We start from the raw sequence: 16,014 nt of genomic DNA, 5'->3' as shown, positions 1-16,014 counted from the left end.
ATTACTGCTAGTAGGACAAAACATTGTAGCTGCTTTGAAAGTACACTGCTCAAGTACCAGTCTTCATTTGATTAGTAAAATATTTGGCTGGGCCTGCATGAAAGAACCTCAGGCTGAAGGAAAACTGCATACCTGTTGAAATGCTTGGTTTTCCAGGAAGAAACACTCACATGGTGACCAAAGCATACCAAGCATTTCAACGGGTATGCAGTTTTCTTCAGCATGAGGCTCTTTCATGAAGGCCCAACCAAGTATTTTATTAAGCAGCCAGTAAATTCTACCATCCTAAGAAACCAGCAGCTTGCTGGTACTACAGCAAGCCAGTACTACATAAGGCTTGCCTATCTGAACAGGACCTCTCAACAAGGACACTGTCCCAGCTAAACCACTCCTGATTTCAGATGCCTCATTTTGTTCCACAGGAGGGGCAGACTCAAAAACTAAAGTGAGTACACAAAACCAAGATGTCACATGATTTAAATATGACAAGAACTTCAGCTTTTTTTTACATGCATATAAATAAGTGCTGCTGTTTCAGTATGTATTTATATAAAGGGACTAGAAACCTAGCAATAAAATGGCCTTGTTTGCACCACAAAAAGGATATCAATGTTATAGTAACTCTAGGTAAAATTAGTTCTCAGGCAGCACACTGTATTCCATCTAGAAACTCATCTGTAACAAGGAATAGTAATATGGCCTCACTTGTTCCCTGTACCTTGTATCTAACAAGTATAGGGACTAAAACTGTATGATTATGTAAATATGGGGGGAGCCTCTGTGCACATGGAGAAGTCAGTCCCTGTGTAAGCAGGTTCCCAGTAGAGACAATACAGGAAGATCCCTTGGAAGTGAGGAAGTAGTCCCTGGAACCAGTACTACATAAGGCTTGCCTATCTTAGTAATGCATGTAGCCTAATTCAAGTCTCACTGCAGATTAGACATTTAACTCCAATACAGTGGTGGTTTTTAATTTGGGCTAGCTAATCTGTTGGATTTTAGGCTGGAGTGAACAACACTTTGCCAATACAACTGTACTGGAGTCTACTGGTTAGCTGGTAGCCTTGCATTCTAAGTTCTCAGAAAACAGACACAGCCTGCAGAGTTCACCTGATTATAAATTCCTGCTTCTTTTTGCAGCATAAATAGTCTAACAGTGCCCCTAAGAGCATAAATGCTACATACGAGCAAGCACAAAGCAAGCATGGACACAGCAGCTAAGGTTTGATTTCTAGTGAGGCAGTTTTCACTAAAGTTCAGTAACTTGAGTTAATACTGTAGTAAAAAAAACCGCTCATGTTTTTGCTTGGGTCACTTCCAGATCTCTAGAATTATGATAGCAAAAAGAAAGAAGGAAAAAATAATCACAGCAAGTACACAGTTAAAAGGTAGATGAAAGGTACAAATTCTAGTTGTTGTTTTGTTTTGTTTTTTAAGAGTGAAGTGAGCACTTAATACGTTAACATTGGTGTATGCAGTTTCCTCTGAATTAGTCACCAAGTAAAAGTATAAAAGACTAGATTTTAAGTTCTTTCAGCAAAATGAAAACTATTATTTGGTTCATTAACACACAGGCAATGGAAGTGTTGTGATGTGCAATACATAAAAATAATGCATTTAAAAACAAATTACAGCTGCTATTAGATAGTATTCCAAAAAAGCACACCCTTAAACCTGCACTTTAATTTGAAGTAACAACTGTAGAAAGTTCAGGTTTTATGTTAATTATGCCAAAATTGATTTGAAGTCACAAACTGTATCCACGAGAGAAGCAAAACAAACTCCTAAGCTGCAACAGCAAATATAAGGGAGTCTGAACTGGATCCACTTTCCCCTTCCCTTAAAACAAACAAGCAAACCATCCAGTTGTCACATTAATCCCGAAACACTGGGGGCAGGCAGATAGGCGTCGGCCTGCTGCAAAGTAATGGTGATACCCAATGATGTTACAAAGCAGCCAGTAATTTTCACTGTACAAAGAGAGAGACAGAACACATTTTTGCTGGCCATGTTTTATTTCTTTTGTTTTAAACAGGGGAGCCAATGATACATACAGTATCCCAAAAAAACCCAAAAGGTAAAAACAAAATTTTCAGAAGACTGAGATGCTACATGCTACATTTAACCTAATTTTATTCATGCTTGCTCTGGGGGTGGGAATCATTCAGTAAAAACATACAGTAAAAACAAAATGTCTCACCATATAGAACTTTTAACCTACAGTAATGTTGTACCTTAATTATTTCCATGCACACAACTAATGTTACAAAATTTTTTTTTTAAATGAACACAATTAAGACTTCTAGGAGCATTTTATAATAAAGCAATTCCTAATTTCTTTGTAGAGAGATGAAGCACCTCCAAATGACAAATTCCTATACACAGTGAGTGCTTTACTTGAAATGAAAACTTAAAAAAAAAAACAAAACTTGATGCATTGGGCAGCCTCAGAATAAGCTGATGTTATTAAAATATCCAGCTATGTAGGCAATAAACCATAGTGCTAAACAAAAACCTAGTATCTGAAAAGTAACTTCAAAAAATTAAGTTGACTTTCTATAATTAGAGAAATATACTTATCTGCTAAAATAAATAAAAGTGCTGCATATTAACACTTCACTATAAAGAATGCATACCAGGACATTTATAAATATTGAATGATTTTTCAGTAAGAACAGCTACTACAATAATGCTGGCTAAATAGAAGTGCATAATGAGAAGCACTATGGGTGGTTAATGTTTTGCCACATACTGCTGTTACCTTGAGGTAGATAACACATGCGTACCAAATTCTGCATTCATTTTCAGTTGCTGCTGGTATCATGTGTCTAAGAAATGTGTACAGTATGAAAAACTCTAAAATACACATGAATGAAAAAATGTTTCAGGGAAAAAATATAGATATTTTCATGCAATTATGTACAGTCTCACTGTGTAAATTTAAAGGCAAGATTCTTTTTCTGCAAAACATGGACAACTGTTTTACTGAGAGAATGTTTTTACTTGGTTTAGTGCATTTTCTGTTTCCTCCTGCATGTTGCATTATTTTGCTCTATTTAAATTTTGTGTGCAAACGACATGCCAGTTTAAAAACAAAACTAACTTATGTATAGAAAGTAATTCTGGATTGTAAAAACAATGGTAAACAGAAAGCTAATGAAATCCATACCAAAAATTACACCATCTGATTCAAGTAAAAAAAAAAAATTACTTACACTAGTAATTAAAAAAAAAGACAAACATCTCATGAATACAAAAGAAATGTCTGCTGAGTGTTTTAGTTTAGATGTTTTAGAATGCTGCTGTATGTTTTATGGGGAATTTGGGGAGAGGATTTCATAGAAGAAGGCGTTAATGTGGCCTGAATTGATTTAAGTGGTGAACCAACAGGGCTGTGAAACTGAGGAATACCTATGGCCTCAAGCTGCTTGTTAAAGAGAAATTCCCCACTGTTACTAAGAAAATTCTCTTCTCTTTCCTTCTCCCCAAGCTTCCCATCTTCACCTGGCTCAGTTTCTAACATTTCAGCATCTTCCTTCTTGCTAAATAATTTGTCCAAATAACTGGTGTAAGTATTTTCTTTCTCAATTTGTTCATCTTTCCTTACTTCGCAACAAAATTGGTCTATGAGGAAGCATTCTTCCCCACCACTCACAAACTGGCTATCCAAAGAAGTTTGGTGCAGAGCTTCCAACTGTGCTAGATTAGCCATTCCTTTTTCCTCTTTCTCTCTGCTTACTGACTTTGATATTAAGCCTTTCAATTCTAGTTGAGACACTGAGCTATTCAAGTCATTTAATTTATCAACATCAGTAGATTTGTGTTGTAAACTAAGCTGAATGGTTCCTGCTATAAATGAATCAAAGTCAAACCCCTGATTCTTCTCCCTTTCTTTTTCAACAAGCTGCTGTGATGCTTCCTCTAGAGCTATCTGAGCCTTCACCAATCCATTCTTTTCACATTTGGACTTGCCTTTCTTATCAGATTTCTCTTTGCTCTGTTCCTTCCAGTTAGAAAGATCTATAATAAGCTTGGGCTCATAGTAATGGTTAACTTCACTATCTCGCCAAACTAAATTATCTAGGTATGAAGATGACCTCATTTTGTAATTACAAGTGTGGCTACATTCCAGATCACAGTACTTGTTTTCATGATGATCTGGATATTGCCAGCAAGGCTCGGTAGAGAAGTGGGTATCAAAAGCAGGATCCTCCAGATACTTTTCACGATCTCCATCCAGATATTTGCGAGGATCTATCTGCACTTCTTCTTCATCAGTGACATCAGAAAGAGCCCTTGGATCACGCTGAACTTCATCAGCTTCATAGTTATTATGAATAGGCCATTCGTGTTCTGAAAACTGACTTTCATGATATCTGTAATAATTAATTGCCTAATGTTAGTGAATAAAAAGCAGCCATAATCCTTACAAGTTATCCCCCAAAAATATGGTTTAAGAATAAATTACTGTTTACAAAAACATAAAGCCCAGTTAGGTAATCTGAGCATCTATATTTTAGATATATAGATATAGATATATAGATATAGATATTTTTTTTAAATGCAGCCTGATTAAACTAGTTATATATGAATGTCTCCAAGTATTTTAAAACCCCAACTACATGTCATTCTAATTTATAGTTTAGCAATCTTTAGGATATTTCCTGGAGGGGTATAGGGGAGAGGACAGAAATCTTATCAGAAGTATTTGTTTTTACTGAAGACTTTTTTTTTTTTTTTTTTTTTAAATATATCAATGTTGAGATCCCAGACCTTTACAAGTATATTTACAGATCATAAGATGAGGAAGAAAAGTCTGAATTTCTAACAGTGATATACATCTGAAAAAAGGTTAACTTATATCTAACAGGCTTGAAAAGCAAATGGTTTTAATGCAAAGAGCAGACATATTTATTATGTGATAGATGAACTGCAGAGTCACAAATAAGGCTATCCAAGTTAGTCTTTGTACTGTACTTCTAGAAATTCTTTTAAAAAAAAATTCACAGAGATGTTACTCGTAGTAAAATTATTTTCCTCAAGTTAATTCAAGAAGTCAGTCAAAAAGGATTTAGTATGCACATGGGACAGGGTGAAGCAAGGAATTTAACCTAGGAGTACTCTTTTTTTTTCCTCCAGTATCTACTGTTTAAAAATAGGTATTTCCAGCATCTCAGGTACAGCCTGGTTTTAGACTCGAGGACTTATGGTTCAGACCCAAGACAATTCATTGTATACTGTGATTTGGAATAAATGTACCTTTCCCAATTATAAATGTGGCTGTGACTTTCATCCATCAGTAGAATATCATCAACCTCATCTTCAATATGAAAAGGATGACTTGAAATGGGCTCATCTGTTGGAAAGGAGTAAATGCTCATATAAGGATGGGACAAAGCTTCTTCTGCTGTCAATCGATCCATGGGACTAAAAGTCAAAATTTGCTTCAGAAAGTCCAGTGCTGCAGAGAATTAAAAAAAAGTCATCAGAAACCAGAGGCTGAGAATTCCTATGCTTGAAAACAACTACAAGGCAGAGTCTTATTCCTCTCACACGTGTCTGAATGTGTTAAAGATTGCTGAAAATATTGTGGCTGTAAAGATGACAGAATCAAGAACATAATTATTTTAAGACTAAAATACCAGCTGATCAGATTAATACAGTAAAAAAATATTGTCTGCGCTTGTCTGCCTTATCTGGAAAAGTAGAGGCCAGACAGTCTAGTTATTACTAGTGATCTGTGATGGCCAAATTAATTCCTTCAATTTTTAATAGCTTAGGGTGGACTGCAAGTCAAGTCAGTGCATGCTACTGATTTCCACACCACGCAATAACTGCCAGAGAGTTGAAACAAAGATTCAAAAAAGCCAGAGAGTTGAAACAAAGATTCAAAAAAGCTCCTGAACAGAACTTCTCTTTTGACTAAGTAGTGTCCCAAAATGTTTTTTTCAAAATAACATGAAATTTCTGATTTCATTCTTTTATTTATCTTCAAAAGATTAATGTTTCAACATAAAACAAGCCCTCCAGATAAGTGGGTAGCATACAGCTCCCTAAGTAGGTGTGTAATACTGTACAAGAAGCTACACTAAAATGCCTCCAGCTGCAGTGGGTCTCTAACCATTTGCACAAACAGACCACCATGAACCCTCAAAATTTCTCAAACATTTTTTTTTTTTTAATAAACAAACTACCTGGAACAGATTTTGAGGAAGGGGAAGGGAATAACTGAAGTGATCTATAGCCTAGTTAAATGCCACTTTATATGACCTTGTGGACCACAGTTTGGGAACATGGGTCTAGCAATCCTAGCCTACAGAATGGGCGAGAGCCAAATGCGTGATGGAAGATAATAGTACAGATTCTGCTACCAAATGAAACTCGTCTGATACATGATCAAGCTTATAGTTTCATAGTTTCTAGGGTCGGAAGGGACCTGAGTAGATCATCTAATCCGACCCCCTCCCATGGCAGGAAAGAGTACTGGGGTCAAACAACCCCAGCAAGGTATACATCTAACCTCCTCTTAAAGACCCCCAGGGTAGAAGCTAGCACCACGTCTCTTGGAAGTTGGTTCTAGACTCTAGCTGCCCTGACCGTGAAGTAGCGCCTCCTGATATCTAGCCTAAATCTACCCTCTGCCAGCTTGTGACCGTTATTCCTGGTCACTCCTGGCAGTGCTTGGGGGAACAGGGACGCCCCCAATGCCTGCTGGCCCCCCCTGACTAGTTTGTAACAGGCTACTAGATCCCCCCCTCAGCCTTCTCTTGTGGAGGCTGAACAGGTTCAGGTCCTGTAGCCTCTCCTCCTCCCTATGCTAAAATTATTCATTGTAAAAGTGTTTTTTTCACCGTGGATTTTAAAATAGAGATTAAAATATATAATTTTTAACTACTTACCTTCAGGGCTGATACCTGGAAGGAGCTGAGTTAAAGGTTTGTGTGGCTCAGTCATATCGTTTTTAATGTAAACTGGTATTACAGTGAGAAGCTCCTGACGGTCCTCCTCATGCACAACAGGAATTGATTCTAGAATTAGCTGCATCTGTTCAAGTTCATGTGCACCTAAACATTAACCAGGGAAATGGACAAGATAGGATTTATATCCCAAACAACACGTCTGATAAATCCAATTCTTCAGGGATGCAGTTAACTAATCCAGTAGTACTACACTCCAAACTTTCCATAGATGTGAATCCAAAGAGGAGGCTCAAAGGTGAGATGTGTTTATATCAATTACATACAATAATTACATAAAAATGCCTTTAAAATAAAGATTGTGGCTATTTTTAAGAGTAGCCATGGATATGGATCCATTGAACACTTACTATATTAGAAACAAACATTTCTACTGATCAATGATTTTTCCCCCACGAATGTACAAAGATGTATTCATACTTGCTCCTGCAAGCTGACAAATTACTTATATATTACCATAAGAGATGGGGATTTGTTAAGTTCTATATTAAGTTATAGAAACATGACTAGTTCAAGGTAAGTTAAGCTGTAAACACACCATGAGAACTGTTTTGCGTCTGACAAAACTGGTAGTTTCCCTAACAAACAGCTGCAACTATTTTATGCTTTTCAGCTAAAATTAAAGGAACAATGGTTTTAAGTCCTTTGAGAATTTTTCAAGACCCCTTTAATTCTTAATGGATCAAGAAACACAACAGAGGAAATGTCACTACAAAGGACCACTTCCACTCAAATGCTTGTCATCACAGAATAAGCTTCAATACTTTTTGCAAAAACAAACAAACAAAAAGCCAAAAACAAGAACAAACCTTAAGTCAACTGGTTTTGTGGAGAGAAATCAGTGGGGTCAGAAACACAATGTGTGTCAGTACTAATCTACTGGCAGGCCTTAGGGCCACTACAGGAATTTGTGGCATGATGGCTTATGTGGATTCTGCAAACAGCTTTCTACTATGTATTGACAGGCAATTTTATAAAAAAGGGAATCCACTAAAAGAAACCTCACTGGCTCCTATATTCTCCTCTGATTGAAATTAGTAAAATAATGTGTATAGTTTATTGAAAAAATGAAAGCTCTGTTCTGTCAGTGAATTATGAGTGCAAACTACTTAAACCAGCAGACACTAACACACATGCAATCTACTGGAAATCACAACTATTATGAAATGTTGCCATTTCATAGCCCTCTTTACCTTTAGATGAAATCACCAGCTCTTTCCCCTCTCTACATGAAATACTAGTTTAAATACTTACTTGCAAACATGTATTTGCATTCATGTCTATTCCAATAGCTATGATATACTACCTCTAACAATCTTCTAAAAGTTCTTTTGACTTTCCACCACTACCACCAATATAATACGTCTCCTATTCTCCTTTTCCTTGCATTAAATATTTAATTCTAGGAAACAAAATTCAATTCCTGAGGTAAAATTTGGACGTAGGGGTAGCCAAAGAAAGTTAAAGAACAACCTAGTTAAGAACTATAAAGAATAATTTCTTAATCAAAACAGCGTTTTTCACGTCAGCATCTCAATTAACTTGACTTCTAATACTTTGTCTGTTTCCCCCTTCTCACCTAACTGGAGACATTACATGTCCCTTATTCAGGAAACTACGATGATACCAACAACTGAACAACATCTTCAAGTGAGTTCTAGAATTGCTGCTTAATCTGATATCATAGGCACAGGTTTCTATAAAAGCTTGTGGACCTTGGAATTTTCCCCTGTCAAGACTGAATCAAAACTTGGAATGCTTGACTGTCATCTCCAAATACAAGTACTAAGTGCTTTCAAACATTTGGCTTCTAGCAATTTTCATTTGGATATTATTTGGGGGAAAAAACATCCAAAAAACCCCAAACAATCCTTCTGCAGTTATCACCATGGAATAAATAACTCCACAAGAAATACTTTACAGTCTTGAAAAAATATGCATACATGTTTTTTCAAGATCAGTGACAAGAGAATTGTCCTAAGAAGCAACTGCCTTTTATAGGGACACCAGAGGTGTGAGATGTTTTTACCAAACTGCAGACCGATAGCCACTTTAAACTTCCAGTTCACCAAAATCTTTGCACCTCTAACCAAAAGATTTCCTATATTTTGCTGCTCCAGACAAACACACAGGTCTTCAAATATGTGCCATACTCCTATGAAGTGTGGCTTGCAAACACAGAAAAGATGTGGATCACTTCAAATGTACATGAATGCGCAGAACCTGGGAAACAAGCAGGAAGAATTGCAAGTCCTTGCACAGTCACAAAACTATGATGCAACTGGAATAACAGACTTGGTGGGAGCTCATGTGACTGGCGCACTGTCATGGATGGGTGCAAACTGTTCAAGAAGAACAGGCAGGGGAGAAGAAGAGTCACACTTTATGTAAAAGAGCTGTATGATTGCTCAGAGCTTCAGTATGAAACCACTGACTTGTGGAAAGTCTCTGGGATGGGTCAGACAGGAGAGCAACAAGGGTGTTGTTGTGGTGGGGGTCTGTTATAGAAAACCAGACTGAAAGGATGAGGTGGATGAGGCTTTCTTCAGACAGCTAGCAGAGGTTCTCAAGGGCAGTGGTTTTCAACTATTTTGTAGCAGGACCCATTTGTAAACATCAATGGCCAGACCTGACCCAGGAAGGGGAGCAGCAGAATAAGGAACCTGGACTTCAGAAAGGCATGCTTTGACTCACTCTCAGTGGCCAACAGTGAGATGCCTCGGTAGTTTCCGCAATCAGCTCTGTCCCTCTTCTTGAAGACTGTTACTATTGCCTTGACTGTTACTACCTAAGCATCCCTTAGGTTGGGTAGGATTTCTTCCTTGATCCAGATTTTAAGGATGAGGACATGAAGATGACACACAAGTTGTTCTCCTCCTCTGAAAATCTCTGCAGGTGTTCTGTCAACACTGGCTGCCTTGTTATTCTTTGTTTTCCTGATGGCACCTCCGACCTCTGCCAGGGTAGGTGGCAATACGAAGTCTTCTCTGGTTGCTTTTTGTGGAAAGTTGTTGATCTTATCTTCACTGACAGCTGAGTCATGATTCAGAAGGTCCTAGAAACGTTCTTTCCAGCGACCATTGATGGATTTGCTGTCTTTCAGGAGTGTTCCACCCTTTGATCTTAGAGGATTAAGGCCTTGAATGCTAGGGCCGTAGGCAGCTTTGGTAGCACTGAAGAAGCCATGAGTGTCACAAACGTCAGCAAAATGTTGGATTTCTTGATTTCTGTATCCACTACTCATTCTTCAGTTCTCGTGTTCTCCTCTGCGCCTCTGATGCTGCTTGTTGGTGTGCATTTTTCTTGATAACAGAGTTGAAGTCATTCTGCCAGGCACAGAAAGCGTTCTGTTTCCTGTGGATGAGACCTTGAATTTCAGTGTCATTTTCATCAAACCAGTCTTGATGTTTCCTGGTCTCGTATCCTACAGTATTTTCACAGGATGAGAGAACAGCTGCCTTGAGTGCTGTTCAGGAGTTGGTCCTAGGGACAGTTTTGTTCAATATCTTCATCAGTGACCTGAAAGATGGCACAGCGTGCCCGCAGCAAGTCTGCAGATTACACCAAACTGGAGGGAGTAGTAGATATACTGAAGGATAGGGCTAGGACTCAGAGATCTAGAGAAATTGGAGGGCCGGACCAAAAGAAATGAGGTTCAATAAGGACAAGTGCAAAGTCCTGCACTTAGGCCAGAACAATCACATGCACCGGTACAGGTAGGGGGCTGACTGGCTAAACAGCAGCTCTGCAAAAAAGAATCTGGGAATTATGGTGGACAATAAGCTGAATATAAGCCCAACAGTGTGTCCTTGTTGCCAAGATGGGTAACAGCATACTAGGCTGTGTTAGTAAGAATGTTGCCAGTACATCAAGCAATTATCTCTTTCTGTTTGCAGTGGTAAGACCACATCTGGAATACGGTTTGCAGTTTGGGGCCCCCCCACTACAGAATGGATGTGGACAAATTGGAGCAAGTCCAGCAAAGGGCAACAAAAATGGTTAGGGAGCTGGGTCACACGACTTCCGAGGTGAGGTGGAGGGGAAGCGGGCTTATTTAGTCTAGAGAGGGAAGACTGAGGGCAGGCATTTAATAACAGCATTCAGCTACCTGAAGGGGGGGTTCCAAAGACGACAGAAACAAGAACAAGAAGCATTTGTTTCAAGTTGCAGCAAGGGAAGTTTAAATTAGATATTAAGAAAAACTTCCTCACTAGCAGGGTAGACATTATCCACAGAAGTTGTGGAAGCTTTATGCTTGGAGGTTTTTAAGACCTGACTAGACAAAGTCTTGGCTGGGATGATCAAGTTGGGGATGGTCCTGCTTTGAGCAGGGGGTTGGACTAGATAACCTCCTGCAGTCCCTTCCAACCCTAATTTTTTATGATTCTAAGAAAGTTTCGCTGGGTATAAAGGATGTCATGCAGTTCCTCTTTTGTAACCCTCCACATATTTTAATCACCTGCTCAACTTAGCTGCCTTCATTTAACAAAATGTGTTGTTATAGATACTACACATTCCATGCACACAAGGTAAAAGTTGTCTTCTACTATATTAAGATCTGCACAGCAGTCAAATTTTTCACTAGTCCCTTATAATTTAACCCATTCTTTCCATATAAAAACACATCATATCTGGACATATCCTTAAACTTGGCATTTAAGTCAAGCAAACCTAAGATATAACAAAAAAAAAAGTCTCTAAGTTCATGAGAAAACCAGACAGTAAAATAGCAAACCTCTGGCCTGTCTTTGGAACGTGATCTTCCACCAAAAATCAAAAGGGCAAAAAGGAAGCTAAAGTGGGTTTTCAAGCTTTGTGAGGGTATATGGTAGATAAAAAAAAACTAGCAAAGGAGAGAAGGAGGTGAAAGGTAAAATGTTGCCATCTAGCCAGGCAGGAGTGGGGAGTTCTGGAAACCAATCAAATCTCGTCTATGATAAAGTTTGGTTTGTTCTTCAATATATATTGAATGTGACTACAATCAAGTGACCTTTGATCAATGAAGTAGCAGCAAATAATACTGACTGCATAAGCAGGGTCTAACCTACAGTTCTGGGGCCAAGGGATGGTTCATACTATAGCTACAAATGTATTCAGATTTTTTTTGATTGTTCTGAAAAGTGCAAAAAGACACTGAGTAACTAAAATAAACATAGCTGCATTTATGACATGTCAGATAAGAGAAAAGTTTAATATTTTTATTTAATCTTCTGGGAAAGGGCTAGACCAGGGCTGTCCAACCAACAGCCCACAAAGGGTTAAAATGCAATTCCCAGGGCTCCCAATCAGCCACCCCTCCCCTGGGGCAAGGGTCTTCCTGATGCAGTAGGGCTGCCTGGGTGCATGGTGCAGCAGGGAGGGAAAAGGTGGCCATGGGGGTCCGTGGTGTTAGCAGAGGCATGTGTGATATACGTAGGGGAAGTAGAGAAAGGGTGCCCTGTACAGTGGGTGATGCACAGTGCAGCAGAGGGGCACAAGTGCACATATTTCAGCAGGAAAAGGTACTGGGGTGCACAGTACAAGACAGGGACATGCAGTGCAGGAGCACATGGTATGGTGGACAGATGTGCGGTGCAACGGGAGGGCAGGGGTACAGATGCACAATGCAGCAGTGGGGATGCTGAGGTGTGCAGCCCCCAGCCACTTAGAAATGGAACAGCTCAGGCCTAAACAATAGGATTACTTTAAATGGTAGCAACTCTATCAGTCACGCTATATAGCAACTGCATTCATGTTCCCAACACTAGTCGGGCCCTTCCCCCAATTTTGCCCCTCATGTTTTCCAATAAAAAATTGTCTAACTTCTTTCAGCCAAAACAAACAGTACTCACGTATGCTTTCCATCCCAAGCATTAAATATTTTGCTATTAAGAGACATACCCCGATTCCAACTGGCTGGTGTTCATACTCCAGTGTACTGACTACAGAAGACCCTCACCATTTGCAGGGGATCTGTTCTGGAGATCCCCACTGATGGTGAAATCTGCAAATACTGACAGGGCTCCCCATCAGACCCCACAGCCACCCCGTTCCCCCACTGCGAGAGGCTGGAGGCACAGGGCTCCCCTTCAGTGCCTGGGGACTAACCGTGGCTACCTCCAGGGAAGATGACACCACCGTGGCTCTCCCCATTCCCAGCGCTTGCTCTCCACCTGCCCAGCTCTCACTTCCCTCTCCGCCCCCCCGGCTCTGCCCTCCTCTCCGCCCCGCGCAGCACTCCATGCCTGGCTTAACTGCAGAAGATGGCGTTCAGTGCAGCTCCAGAGGGGAGCCATGGCAGCACTTGCCCCAACCCACCCAGCTGGCGTGGTGCACCATGAATAGTCGGATCCATGAATACCTGATTTGCGAATAGCGAGCGTTTCCTGTACTTCCAGGACACAGATTTTTTGAGAGTGGCGGATCTACATTTAACTGCTTATTCCTAGACTTTTTTCAAAGCTATAATATTCTACTGGTGGCATTTTAAAGGGCAAAAAAGGCTTATATTAACTATTTTGAGGTATGAAGCTAAGAATTTCCATGGAGGGACCTGATTTTCCCATACTGAAAAAAACTCTTATGCCTACAACTCAAACCCCTGAATGGACTTTGTGATTTTTGGGACCGCTGCATTACATTGTTTGTATGCTTGATTGTTATGCTGGGGGAAGGCAATTTGTGAAACATCAGTTTAGTTCTCAGAGGTTACGAGCTTGCATTCTACTTGAGTAGGACAACTCTTGGATATTACCAGCTCTGCTAGCACGACCTGTGGAATCTGCGAGTACAGGCAGCTCCATGAAAAATCAATATGTGTCCTACTAGAAACAATGTAGGTCTTCTCTGAAGAACTAGAGCACCCAAAGTGGGGTGCAACATTGCCTTAAAACAGGCAGCTAGAAATTTTCCTAACTCAAGAGTTCCTGCTTGGCACAGTCAAGTCAGGGCACTCTTCCAGCCCACCCTGTGTTGAGGCTTGAGCCAGGAAAAGGGGTAAGTTAACTGTGGTAGATACTAAATCTGAGAATCTCTACAAGTCATGGCCCCTCAGGTCCGTTTATCACATGCTGTGGACTGCTGCAACTCATATTAGCTCCGGGAAGAAACAAAGGTTGCTTGAAGACTCCTGCCTTTCAGTCAGAGTGACAGCAGGAGTTCTGACAGACCCAGATATCCAAGCCTAGAGTAGGTGTACAATGTTTCCACAGTTCTCCCAAGAAGTGATGTTCCTAACCATGCCTGCTCACCTGCTCCCACTCACATGTGACAAGCCCAGGACAGTAGCGGAGAAGCCACTCCAAAGGCACTGCTCTCCTGAGGCTGCTCTTCGGATGTCTAGCTTTGGCATGCTGGAGAGCTTCCAAAGCAGTTTCACCAGTGCATTTCTAGCATGGTGCACATAAACAGGGTAGTGCTGCAGAGGTAGGCCTCTAGTTTACTTTGGAACTCCTGAGAATACAGGCACAACTTGGAAACACGCTTTTAACAATTTTCTGGTACAAATCATACAGCTCAATACACATTTAGACCAAATTTCCTGTTTAGAATAGTAGGGAGACCCATTCTGACATTCTGCACTACTTACTCCATTAGAAACAGCAAGAAGATCAAAACTAGATGGAAAACAGTGCAGGTGTATTGAAATATTTCTTTCAGCTAAGTGAATGTATATAAATTATAAAATTATTAAAATAAATCTGTGTAAAAACATGTGATGCCACTGAAATGCTAAATTACACCAGCCAAGGAAAGAAGTACAACATGAAATGGGATTAAAATGAATCAATCCACCTAGCACTATACCTTCAAAGTAACTGGACAGGGACTATCTGCCAGATATTATATATAAAAATAATTTTTCAACAAGGAGATGTTCAAAATCCCAGTTTTAAACAACCTTAACTTTGGAATTGCTATAACAAAACAAAGTTCAGCTATAAAACTGAAGTAAGCGAGCAGTACATTCTTTGAAATGCTGCAAGCATTTTACAATGCCTACAAACTCCTTCAGAAGTTCTTAGATAAAAACTGTTAATGTGAATCAAGAGATAAAAGGTTCCAAATTAACTTAATTTCTTGAAGTAATTTTAATTAGTAGATATCCAAAGTGTAGAATTAAACATACAAACTACATGCTACCATGAGCAATTTCACTGTTATCCTTGGCTGTTTTTTGTTTCAGTAGGATATATGCAACAGTGTTGGATAGGCAAAAGTAAGTGCTCATAAGCAGCATATTTACATGTTACCACTGACATTTTACAGCTGAGTTCACATAACACACATATAAACTCCTACCAACCTGCAAAAAGGGTTTTCCCAGTCAGCATTTCAGCAAAGATGCAACCTGCAGCCCACATATCAATGGCTTTAGTGTAGTTGTTAGGAGAAAGTAAGAGACGGGGTGATCTGTACCATTTAGTAACCAATCCTTCAGAAAGGTGGCCCTAAGGAGGAAAATGAAAAGCTTACTTGTATTTTTAAGGGGAAAAAAAAAATCACATGCACTATTTCAGAATTTTAACCCAAACTTCCAACAATAAAAAGGACAGTATTAGTCTTCCTGTTCCATCAACCATGCTTGCTTTGTGTGGTGCATTAAACATACCAATAATGCATATTTTATAAGAAATTCGAAAATATGCTCAAATGGCTTGTAACAAGCTCCAAGCTTAACCTTGAAAAGGCTATTTTATAAGACTATTTTTAAACAGCACAACAGGGATTGTTTCTGAATCGACTGCAACACGATTTAAGTAACACGTGTACAATGCTATTTATTAGTCAAGTAAGGTACAGCTGCAAAAAAAAATCCCTTACTCCCAAACGTAAAGTTAATGAAGAGGAACTAATGAACTCCCTTCTGAGACATTAAGCAGGAAGATTATACTACCTCTAATAAATCCCAACAAGTCGTCACATTTGTACACTGGGGATGCACGTGTATTTTAAGCTCCTTTAAAGCTCCTGTACTTTTGCATCTATGCACTGTTCTTAAAGCCTAATTGAGGCTTTTGTTCATCACCTACATACTGTTCTTTTAAAAGGTCAGGGT

The 16,014-nt window shown here is 39.5% G+C and overlaps 1 protein-coding gene across 2 annotated transcripts in view; it reads right to left on the bottom strand.

Annotated features, from left to right (window-relative positions):
- Window positions 1–1,996: 1,996 nt before the first annotated feature.
- MAPK6 (mitogen-activated protein kinase 6) overlaps window positions 1,997–16,014 on the bottom strand; it is a 46,214-nt gene continuing 32,196 nt past the window's right edge. For both annotated transcript variants that reach the window (XM_090028594.1, XM_090028593.1), the window contains exons 3-6: window positions 15,262–15,406; window positions 6,900–7,064; window positions 5,260–5,461; window positions 1,997–4,376 (exon numbers count right to left, since the gene is read on the bottom strand). In XM_090028594.1, the coding sequence (XP_089884720.1) occupies window positions 3,278–4,376; window positions 5,260–5,461; window positions 6,900–7,064; window positions 15,262–15,406 (1,611 nt within the window). In that variant the 3' untranslated portion in view covers window positions 1,997–3,277. The remainder of the gene's footprint in view (window positions 4,377–5,259; window positions 5,462–6,899; window positions 7,065–15,261; window positions 15,407–16,014) is intronic.

Source organism: Crocodylus siamensis, chromosome 15 (genome assembly GCF_052110815.1).
Source record: "Crocodylus siamensis isolate JL-2025a chromosome 15, ASM5211081v1, whole genome shotgun sequence".
In the NCBI taxonomy this organism is placed as follows: Eukaryota; Metazoa; Chordata; order Crocodylia; family Crocodylidae; genus Crocodylus; species Crocodylus siamensis.
Note: the sequence above shows the minus strand (reverse complement) of the source record. Positions and strands in the feature narration are given on the sequence as shown.